This window comes from Vanellus vanellus, assembly GCF_965231255.1.
Source record: "Vanellus vanellus genome assembly, chromosome: 2".
NCBI lineage: Eukaryota > Metazoa > Chordata > Aves > Charadriiformes > Charadriidae > Vanellus > Vanellus vanellus.
Genome location: NC_138906.1, coordinates 78,738,539 through 78,750,171, shown reverse-complemented (window position 1 = coordinate 78,750,171; position 11,633 = coordinate 78,738,539). Strand labels below are relative to the sequence as shown.

At 43.3% G+C, this 11,633-nt stretch overlaps 1 protein-coding gene across 1 annotated transcript; it reads left to right on the top strand.

Moving 5' to 3' along the window:
• Positions 1-2,221: 2,221 nt before the first annotated feature.
• LOC309686408 (heterochromatin-associated protein MENT-like) lies at positions 2,222-9,406 on the top strand (the record flags this gene model as incomplete). The annotated part of the gene is made up of 7 exons (XM_082499062.1): positions 2,222-2,389; positions 3,327-3,413; positions 3,800-3,937; positions 4,444-4,561; positions 5,278-5,420; positions 6,760-6,927; positions 7,911-9,406. 7 exons carry the CDS (start codon positions 2,222-2,224, stop codon positions 8,319-8,321), a joined length of 1,233 nt encoding a protein of 410 aa, XP_082355188.1. The 3' UTR covers positions 8,322-9,406.
• Between the last annotated feature and the right edge of the window lie 2,227 nt (positions 9,407-11,633).

Here is an 11,633-nt window from a genome sequence, read left to right as displayed (position 1 = left end):
GCAGACCGGCTCTCTTCTGGGACTGCAGAGTGGCAACTACTGTGCCATGTTTGCCCCCATTGTATTTTTTTGCCTCATCCCTGGTCAAGCCCTCCCAGTGGGGTTGTTTCAGTCCTTGCTCTCCTTCACTGCATGCAAGTACTGTGCACTAACTGTACAGTGTTTCTCTCAAATGATTCCCAGCCATGGCTGCAATGAGATTTCTTCACCAACACAACCAGTGGTGTGTCCATCCCTTACCTTGAATGGTCCTTCATGGCTTTGCCTCTGTCTGTGCTCCTAATGATCTTCAGTCTGAAGCTGGACTCCCAGTGTCCAATACAATCACTAAGCTTGACATTTTATGCTGTCGTACCACATTTGAAACCCAGGAGTCACAGCTGCACAAAGCCAGAGAGGAGAATCAGGCTTACAATATCTGCTTATATCCAGAAACCAAGCCCAAGCACTCTAGTTGTGTAACCTTTTTGCTAGTCATTTATTTTAAACAACAGAACAGTTGTCTCCACAACACCAGAAGACCATTGTTATGGGTGAACTGTTCTGCTATCCTGTCAGTAGACTATTGTGGTGTAGATTTTAATAGAGCTGAGATTTTAATCCCATCGTCCTTTTGAATATCTGAAACCGAAAAGTCAACAAGGGGGACAAAATTACATAAGATCTTTCAGGGATTTGGTAGAAAGGACCTTTGGGTAGGCAGAAACAACCTGGATGTAGGGGTGAAGGAAAGGGAGGTGCAAGCAGTACTATATTTCTAAATTTGGATGTAGGTGAGAAGGAAAGGGAGGTGCAAACAGTAATATATTTCTAAACTTATTCATTGCCTAACATGCAACGCTGAACCTGACAGAGGACAAGACCTAAGTCTTCTCTCTTGCGGGATCAGAGGTAAATATTTAAACCAATTTAAATAACTTTTCTGGTGCTTTTAAAAAGTGATTTGTGGCTTGCATGACTGTACAGGTAGATTATAATATACCAGTGATACAGTGCATTATTCTTGCCTCGTGTTTTTCTAGATGTCAGCCCTTAGAGAAAATAAATCTGTGAAGCTAAGGAAAACTGCTAATTCAGGGCAGAACTGATCGCCAGAAGGAAAGTTTTCTTAGGGAAGTAACTGCCTTATTAATTAAAATCTTCAGTTTGATACAGGAGTCTCATGCTTCTGGTGAAGAAAAGGCCATTTTCATTCTGCAAAGACACAGCACTGCACATTATCAGGCCAGGGACTCAGAGGAGTATTCATTAGCAGAAAACAGAAACATTTCCATCTGGATGCTCTCTTGGTTGCGTTCTCCAAGCAAAGAAAATCACTCTGTGGTACAAATTTGGTACTGACTGCCAGAAGAACTGTAGTGGTTTGGCAACCAAACACTTGATAAATACCTGTAGACTTCAGAGACTGACCTACAATTTCTGTAGCTCCATTCCATAGATATAAATCTTAATAATAATAATAACAATAATCACAACATTTCTGATCTTTTGACTGGAAAACAACATGAGGCAGGTACTACTGGGTAGATATCTTAAAGTCTGGAGTACTCATAACCTCAAGGAATCTGCCAGTTTCTGACGAAAATAAAATTGCTGAAACACACAGAAGAGGTGGTACCTACACATCATAAATAAAACTCCATCGATCAAAAAACAAATAAAAGCTTTGTTATTCATGATACTACTCAGAATGGATGGCTGGCCAGGAAAAGCACACAAGCCTAAGAATTATGCCTAAATTCTTTCTCAGTATCAGCTCTCAATTCTATACAGACCCAGAATGAAGTATTGGGAAACTCAGGCGTGTTGTGAACCTATGTACTAAAACTGCATTTAAATTCCCCTAGGAACATTACTTTGATAAATCATTACTTAAGCATGAAAAGGAAGAAAAATATGCAGCCTACAAATCTGCACATTGTTGAAAACCAAAGGCAGAAAGAAACACAAAGAAAACTGCAGCTGTATAAAAGAGGACCTATGTACAATTACAGGAAAATATTATCTGGATAACAAAAAAACCTAAAAGAAATTGCTGCTCCTAACAGGTGGCGAATGGTATCTGTGTGGAAGATAAAACATACAACTAGGCTATTAGTTTTAGTGGGTGCCAATGCTCTGCGTTGCACATGTAACATTTCTCACTAATATGCACTGTGTATATAATTTTAAACATACAAGTAGTACAATGCTGTCTGTTGCCTCTTTCCAGGTTGTAGCAATGGAACTGGTCTCAACATCAGTTGGCAAGTTTACAGTTGATCTTTTCAACAAGCTGAATGAGACCAACAAGGACAAAAACATTTTCTTTTCCCCTTGGAGCATATCATCTGCTCTAGCTCTGATGTACCTGGGTGCAAAAGGCAATACAGCAACAGAGATGGCAGAGGTAGGTTGCTCTATGAAGCATACACCCCATACAATACCCGGCTCCTGTACTGACTGCAAAATGTTGTGTTAGATGATAGAAAAAATTGTCACCACAGTGATGAGTAACCACGGCAGACCACAGAATGTAACAAGTGAATGATAAATTTTATTCATTTCGTAGCAGGTCCCCCAAGTCTCCACTAAGACAAAGCGTCCTGTGGGTATCACACACTGAGCGCAGAGGTTCTCGGAACCCAACTTCTTCTAAATTATTCTACACTTTCTAATTTATCTTGTGATCCTATGATCCTGTCACAGATGGGATATTCCCTTCAAGAAGCAAACAGCTGGTGCCAGTAGCTTCTAACTAATTGGCAGGAGGCTTGCAGATCCCAGCACCCTCCCTCTCTCCCCTGGCCAGGATGCATCTTTCTTTCTCGACTTATGCTTTCCAAAACAACTGCCTGACAATCCTGCAGGAAAATAGGAAGGGCTTTGCTATCTCCACAACCCCCGACCCGATCCTTCCCTAATGCCGCATGGGCACGTTGCTGGCTCAAAGGGAGCTGCGGTGCTCAGCCCTGCCCAGCACTCTCCTCTGCGTCGCCGCACTCCCATTCACACGCCTTTGTACCGTTATCGTGAGGAGAACCATTTGGGTTTGCCCAAACACATTGCTGTTGCTGAGAGCAACAGCTGTGGAAGGGAGATCAGCCTTGCAGCGTGCAGACAGAACTGCATTGATGCTCGGGGAGGGAGACAGTGCTACTCATTGTTAGTCTATGAGATTTACATATACTACAGCTTCAGCATCCCTTTGATTAGTCACCTAAGCAGCAGATAGCACAGTGAGTTATCATACAGGGGAAAAAAAGACAACAATTTCATCCCCGTTTGGCTTTAAGTCCACCAGTTCCTTCATGTCTATTTCTTACCTTTGGAAACTCTGCTTGCAGGTTCTTCATTTCACTCAAGCAGCAGGAGCTGAAGGCTCGTCTTCTGTGGCTAGACCTTCTCGGGGGAGACCAAAGAGAAGAAAAATGGTATCTATTGGAACTTAAATCCAAAGATAAAGGATCTCCAGAATCAAAATGTCCAGATACAGCTTTAGAAGTCCATTATTTCTTGTCTGCACTGCTCTTTAAAGTACAAACCCAAATATATTTCACAACAGGTTAAAGTTCACTTCCTTTCATTTACTCAGACCCTGAGAAGCATGGAAGGACAAGTCACTGCGATAATCTGGAAGGTTTGCCATGTGGCAAATCAGTTAATCCAATCATAAGCAGAGCCCTGAAAATTGCAGTGATGGAAAAATAAAAAGAAAGAAAGAGGAAACCAAATCCCTCTCCCACATACATCACTTGTCATGTTTTGAAAACTTCAGGCAAAATATGCAATTGTTGAATGTACGGTTTCTCTTTCCAAGGATCCTGAGCACAAGCAAGCTGAAAATATCCACTCTGGCTTCAAAGAGCTCCTGACTGCCATCAACAAACCCAGAAGCACCTACTCACTGAAAAGTGCCAACCGCATTTACATGGAGAAAACCTTCCCATTATTGCCTGTAAGTTAAATCTCAGAGAGGAGAAAAAAAGGTGCAAAAAAAAATTTCTCATTTTAATTACTTGTCTATAATAGAACAGGTTTGAAGCTGACCCTGGATTCCAGTGAAAAACTTAACTGGACTATACCAGTTGGTCTGCTCACAGTATCTAAGGATGCATGGCCCTTTGATAGTAGTATAGGGATTCCTTTTTCATGCAATATGGCGTTATTATTGGAACCCCCAGTATATATAATTGTAAATGAGACATTAAAATAAGTGCACCCACGGGATGTGCACAGCCTTCCTTGCTTCTCCAAATAAAAGTGGGAACATAGGAAGGGAATTTTCTGTCCTTGGTTATTTCTTAACTGTTAACTCACAGTCAAACAGAGAGTAACAAGCAAGACACTGCAGTCCTCTAGCCCTAAGATGATATCAAAAAGTCCAAGAGCTAACAACTTCCTTTTGGGACTGAAAAATCCAGTATAATATAGAACTTTTTTTTTTTTTTTGCTATTTTTCAGATGTACATACAGCTCAGCAAGAACTACTACAAAGCAGAGCCACACAAGATTAACTTTAAGACAGCCCCGGATCAATCCAGGAAGGAAATCAACACTTGGGTTGAAAAACAAACTGAGGGTAAGCTAGGCTCAATTCCAACATCTTTCCTCTCCTATTAAGTCATCCCGCCGTTTCCCTCGGGCAGGTGCCTTTGCTTCCCCACATGCTACCGCAGCAGCCAGGTCATGCCTTTCCACATGGAGAGGGAGCAGAGCTGCAGTGGGAGGACAGAGAAAGGGCAGCACACCTAGGCAGCTTCATTTACCTGGTCCAGACCTCAGTGAGCTCCTCGAGGAGACTCCCATCGACTCCACTGTGCTCTGCATCAGCTGGTCCTCAAGCACAACTGCTGCCCTGGCACTGCACCCATGCACCACGGGCAGAGCAGGCAGAGGGGAGAAACAGCTCTGCCTACCAGTGTGCCCCAAGGCAGGTAGGGATGCCTACCTAGCGGTACCATCCTGCACTGGTCAGAGGTGCTGGTCTCCTTTTACCTGGTGTAACCAGCTGGTGAGGCAGTATATACGGCTTTCTGTTTCTAGCTGCTTGCCATGAAGCTGTGACATTTTGGGGGGAAGGAGTCAATCCCCGTCAGCTAGTCAGGAGAACCGGGCAGCAAACAGCTTTGGAAACCATAAGCAATATCTAACTGATTTATGTCAGGGGAGTATTTTAGGGAGTAGGGCACTGAGGCATGGAGTTTTTCACCCAAAGAGTTGAACTGAGATAAGAACAATCAAAATGTCCTCACTGTGCTACACTGGAATAAAACCTGACTCTTCCGATTCCAAAAGGCAAAATCAAGAATTTGCTGAATTCACAAGATGTGGTAAACTCCACCAAGCTGGTCCTGGTAAATGCCATTTACTTCAAGGCAGAATGGGAAGTGAAATTTCAGGCAAAAAATACAGATCTGCAACCCTTCCGACTGAGCAAGGTAAGCTCCTCTGGCATCCTTCTTACCGTAAACAGCATGGTGACAAAAGCTACTGCTGAAATCTTTCCATTTCGTAAGTCTTTTAGGTATCCCTGTTGCAACTAGACTCTCTGTGAAAAGCTGGTTACAGCAGCGTGTGTCAGTGCTCAGCTCATTGCAACATTAAGATGTTGCTCAGGTAAATGTTAATGAGCTCCAGGATAGCAGCTACCATTTCCAAAAGCACAAGTGTCACTTAAGACCCTGGATTGTAAAAACAGGATTTTGAGAGTCCAAGCTTCAGGGACAGGAACCACATGCCATGTCATGGGTGAGCACAGTACCTGGGCCTCTGTGCCGTGCAGCCGAGCGAGGCGCAAACCTACCTGCTCAAATACAGCTGCAACAGGGTACCCTGGATGGGTGCATGGTTGGGCAAGACTAGAAGAAACATTAACGACATATATCCAGAAGAGATGTCAATGAATTCACATCAAAAGACAAGAGCTTGGTGCAATTTCCACCTACTGTAGCTTCTGCCTTATTATAGAACAATAGAATCATAGAATGGTTAGAGTTGGAAGGGACCTTGAAGATCATCGAGTTCCAACCCCCCTGCCATGGGCAGGGACACCTTCCACTAGACCAGGTTGCTGAAAGCCTCATCCAACCTGGCCTTGAACACTTCCAGGGATGGGGCATCCACAGTTTCTCTGAGCAACCTGTTCCACTGCCTCACCACCTTCAGAGTAAAGAATTTCTTCCTAATATCGAATCTAAATTTACCCTCTTTAGATTAGCACGTATACATGGTCTGCTTTGCCGAATAAAGGGACATGGATGTTAAGAGAGGTTACATCCTCCTGCAAAGGTGACTGCTTGCCAGGAACTCTGCTCATCATAAGCCCCTTTGCTCACACATTAATGTTATCTTCTGTTAAGGGTTGTGACATAAAGAGCAATCAACTGGTCACTTTTTATTGCCAGAGAGAGGAGACCACAGAAAAACTGCACAACACTCGTCCTCTTAAACTGTAGCTGTTGTAAGGCAATATTCCATACCTGCTCCATCCGCCTAATCCTTGCAGACATTTCTAACTCTCTTCCTCCCTCCTCTTTGGGCTGCTGTGCATGTTTGGGGGAGAAGATAAAAATCAGTCGGCTCAGCCCTCAATAAAATGCTCTGGGACAAATGGCAAAATAAGCAATATTGGCCAGTAAAGAAAAGCTTTGGAAAATGAATGACAAATCACTGATATAAAAGCTGTTTACAAAAGTTTCCTCTCCCTCCACTGCACTGAGTCATCGTCACCCTTCCTTTCAAGTAATGATTTCTTACTTATAAGTAAATACTTTACAGAACAAGACCAAGCCTGTGAAGATGATGTACATGAGAAATACATTTCCAGTTCTCATCATGGAAAAATTGAATTTCAAAATGATTGAGTTGCCGTATGTGAAACACGAACTCAGTATGTTCATCCTCCTTCCCGATGACATCAAAGACAGCACTACGGGTCTCGAACAGGTAAAAAAGTATGCTACATCCATTTTGTATCACCACACAGTCATTTAAAAAAAAAAAGGACAGGCTGGGGACCGTATCTCTTCCTCCAAGGACATGCTGTTTCATCTCCTCCACTAGCTGAATTTATTTCCTTTAATACCTATCCAATCCCAAGAAAGTCCCTCCACACTGAGTGCCCTTAGTTTGTTATGAGCTGAAGACAGTCAACACTGTGCATAATCAGACGGTCAGCTCTCCAACAGTCCCATGACTGACCCCCAGTCCTACATGATCTGTAAGGGTTAAATCTCCCTTCACTGCACACTCAGGGGGGACAGTACTGCACAGGTAGTCACAGCCTCTTCCTGAGATAACAGACACCTCTTCTCCATGGAAGTTTATTCACTATCTTGTTCTCATTCTGTTTGCGCCCCACACACATTTGTTCGCTGTCTGAAAACCTGGGATTTTGGCGAGACTGCATTTGCTACAATAATGACATCTGCCACTGTAGTTACTACAATTGCAAGATTGTTAAATTCTTGGCATCTATCATGTCAAGAATACCATTCACTGCTCTCCTCAATTTGATCTGAGCTGAACTCTGCTGGCATAGTGCGCAGGACACAGAGCGGCAGTGAAAGATTTTGCTGGAAGCAGCTTGTTTTAAAATTGCCAAGGAAATACGAGCTGTATTACTGAATTAAAAGAGAGGAAAGAACCACCTCAGGGGATGGCAGCTGCAGGTTTTGAGCGCCCTGTCTTTCTTTTGCAATGAATTTGGCAGGTGTGGTGCTCAAAACCTTGCAGCGTCAAGCCTCAAATGTTTGTTGTACACCCTGCCTCTGATCATCAGTAAAACCAATGCATATTTCATGCTTTCAACTAAATGTTCAATTCCCCATTTAAAAACTGTTTAATTCATTAAATTGCCATAAAATTGATTAACTCATAGATAATTGTTTTTTTCCTTGCAAACTTTCCTTGTCTTTCTTAAATGCTAGCTGGAAAGAGAACTGACGTATGAGAAGCTGTCCGAATGGACTGATTCCAAGAAGATGACCGAAACTCTTGTAGACCTGTACCTACCTAAGTTCACAATGCAAGACAGGTATAACCTCAGTGATAAACTGAGCAGCATGGGAATGCACAGTGCCTTCAGCAGCAATGCTGATTTCAGTGGAATGGCTGAGAAGGGTGATGTGCTGATCTCCAAAGTTCTTCACAAGTCTTTTGTTGCAGTTGATGAGAAAGGCACTGAGGCAGCTGCTGCTACTGCAACTATATCACTTACAAGCGCGCTTGTCAGCCATGCTCTGAACTTTAAGGTTGATCATCCTTTCCACTTCTTCATCAGACACAACAAATCCAAGAGCATCCTCTTTTTTGGCAGATTCTGCTCTCCCCCAGAATAAGTTATTACTTGCCCCCAGAGAGCACCCAAGGTTCACTGTTCAATGGAAAAATGTAAACTGCAGTTTTAAAAGCTCAATCTTAAGCCCTGTAGCCATAGGTGCTGAAAGTGTATGTCCCTTTTCTTCCCACCCCCCCCAAAGTAAGGCAGCACCCAGAGACCACCCTGTGCCTCAGAGACCATCCTTCTACTGCTCCTTCCCGTTATTCTAATGAGACAGTCCTCCACAGAAAACAGAGTGCAGAATTTGGCTTGCTTGCATCAAACCCGCTCTTCTGGCTTTGTTGTTCGAGAGTAAGCTGGAGCCATAACAGCTCTCTGCACACAGGCCATCTCCTAGCCCCATGCCAAGTGCTGACTTCAAGGGAAATGCAGTTCATTCTCTTGAATCTCCCAGACAGGAAAAAAACCCTGAAAGAAAAAAAAAAAAAAAGAGAACTTGCAGAAATCTATATGCTCTCTTTTCCTCACTAGAAGACTGCACTTGCATTACAATGCAATTTCCTTATGTTCATGTCAAACGACTGTTGGAAATTAACAAAAGTTAATCTCAAAATGCCCCTCATCTTCCCTGTCTCACCATGTGTATACAGACAGATCACATCCATTCTCCCCTTGCAGTTTCAAGAAAAAAAATGAGGCAGCGAGGGAAAATGGTCCAGCCCTTAACATTTAATCTCTGTCTTCTAACCACCCTGCATTTTTTCCTCATTTTTCTAAACATCGTAGGTTAAGGTTTGCTGCTCCAACCAGCAAAAATGCTAAGCAAACTATGAGCAACATGCTTCTTGCTACCTCCTATTGATATGCAATCTAAAACCTCCAGAATTCAAATCTGCTTCCTCTCTTTAATTTAACCTAATTATACCTGTTTCCTGGCTACTATCTGCACGGTTTCCTTGCTCCCTGTATCATTGATCAATGTATGATTCACGTAATGATTTCTGATGAATTATGTAATTTGAGTGCATCTCAGCAGATAGTTATGGTATTGACAGAAACACCAGTAAGATTTTGACTGATGCTTTACTTCATATTTTACTATAATCTGCATTTCACCGAATAAATGAACTTGTGTTTGTGCTATTCGGGACACTGACTTGCCTGGTCCTCTTAGAGCATCATGTAAGGTGCATGGCTCAAGCACGTTTCCATTCTTGCCACTCCAAATCAACCACCACATCATCCCCATTGACAAAGTTGACACACTTAGCGTCTTATTCCTCCCCCAAAATACTGTTACTCAGCATATTATCCTAGGCATTTACTAAACATACTAAATCAAATTAAACACTGTGATGAGCGAGTTTTTGCTCACTGAGTCAAGGCATTTGTGGGAAAATAACGGAAGGTGGACAAGGATTGTAAACACGGTCAACTGACTTGCAGCTGTGGTGTCGAAAAACATATCATATTAATTGTTGCTTAGCCTTGTATATTGGACAAGTAGAACATCTCTGTTTAGATAACATAGGCCTACAACAGACTTAGAGGCACCCTATCAAACATGCTTGAGATTCCTGCCATGTTGTGGGAAAGACCAAAGTGCAGTGGTAAACTATGCCACGTGACTCCCTGATATACAGGCGAGAACAGCAGGTTGGGTGATCCTCTAGCACAGACTGAGCTCCATGGGGCCTGTGTCCTCGCTTGTGTGACTCTGCCCAGGTGCTGCTTCAGGGATTCCCTGGTTGGAGAGGTAACAAAAATAAATTTACTCTTTCTATCTCATCCATGGTTTTGTGGTTGTTCCTGTGTCCTGCCTATGCTGGCTCACGCATTTGAACTTTTCTTTTGAAGCATTCGGTTTCCCATTTTTGACCATTGCTTATTGCACTATCAGCCCCTCTGGGACCTACTCAGGAGTCTTATTTTCCTGTCACAACACATTAGAAATTAAAAAGTCTGACTAGAGCCTATAGCCCAGAAGAGCAGCTTCCAAACATCCCTTTTGCCCTGTACAATAGCAAACCAGCAATGCTGCACTGGCGACATCAGTTCCCTCCGTCGGCTTGGGAGGGCAGCAGTTGTGCTTTCCTGTGGCCGTGAAGAAGAGTACAAAGCTTTGTAGCCATTGTGGTACTCAATAACCACATGCCAGGGAGCATTATCTAAGGCAACAAGATTTGAATGCAGGAGGGAGGTACTGTAAAAACATTTACTCTCAGCAAAATTCCACCTATAATTATAACTCACCACACCTCCACAAAAGTTATTTTATTTAGAAATACATCTCCACCCAACAAAGTACACCTGCATCTTCTTCCCTGTACAAAGTACAGCTTCTAAAGTCAGTGCCCTCCCTTGCCTGTAACCCTCAGCCCAGGGCTCAGCTGTCTGTCATTCAGGACCTACCTTGGTGCAGCCCAGTTGTGTGCTACTGACTCAGCTTTATTGTTTAGGTGTGGAAAAGCACACAACTGAAGGCCACTCAAAAGAAAAAAAGTAAAAACGCAAACAGAGAAGTTACTGTTGGCATGGAATAGTCAGCATAGCAAGGCTTCAGGAGGAGAAACACTTGCACAAGGAGGTATAAAATCACAATTAAAAAAAAAATATGAAGAATTGGAAGGCAACAACTAGCAACACCGAGGCTGAGCCTCTTCTAGGGAGCAACAAAGACCAGCCTTCCTCCACCTGAGTGACACCTGAGCAGCAAAGACTCATCAGGGTGGTAAGCATGTTAATTCTTACCTTTGTAGCATGTTAATCCTATCTCTCTGCTGTGTGTATTTCCAACTACTGGGAACTCCTAAATTGTGTTTACCCAGTTTGAAGAGTCACTTCATGTAAGAGCAAAAGTTGCCCAAAGAGGTGCGAAGAGTGCCGTGCCTAACCAAATAAAAGGTCTTCCCGTGTTAATTTTAATGCCTCCCCTCACTCATACCACACTGCAGGGCTCTGCAAAGCAACCTCTGAGGCTCTCCAAGGAACTACAGCACGGTGTCTGCCAGCTGGCAAGAGGTGCAAAGGGTCAAACTGGCTGGTTTTGGTACCAGGCTGCTCTCAGTCTCAGATTTGCTTCGGAGATGATGCCAAAGAGCACAAAGACATACTTAAGATGCAGGTGAAAAGGGTGAAAGAGAAGGAAAGGAACCCAACCAGGGGGAAACACTCTTTAGAGTGCATCTACTGCAAGAAACGCCAGAAGCTGCTTCATTTGTGCCTCCCTGTACTTTTCTCACAGTAACCAGTGTCTGGCTTTCAAGTCAAGCTAATGCTTACAGAACCACAGAATCATTCAAGCTAGAAGCGACCACTTGAGATCATCTGGTCCAACTCCCTGTGCAAGCAGGGTCACCTAATGCAGGTT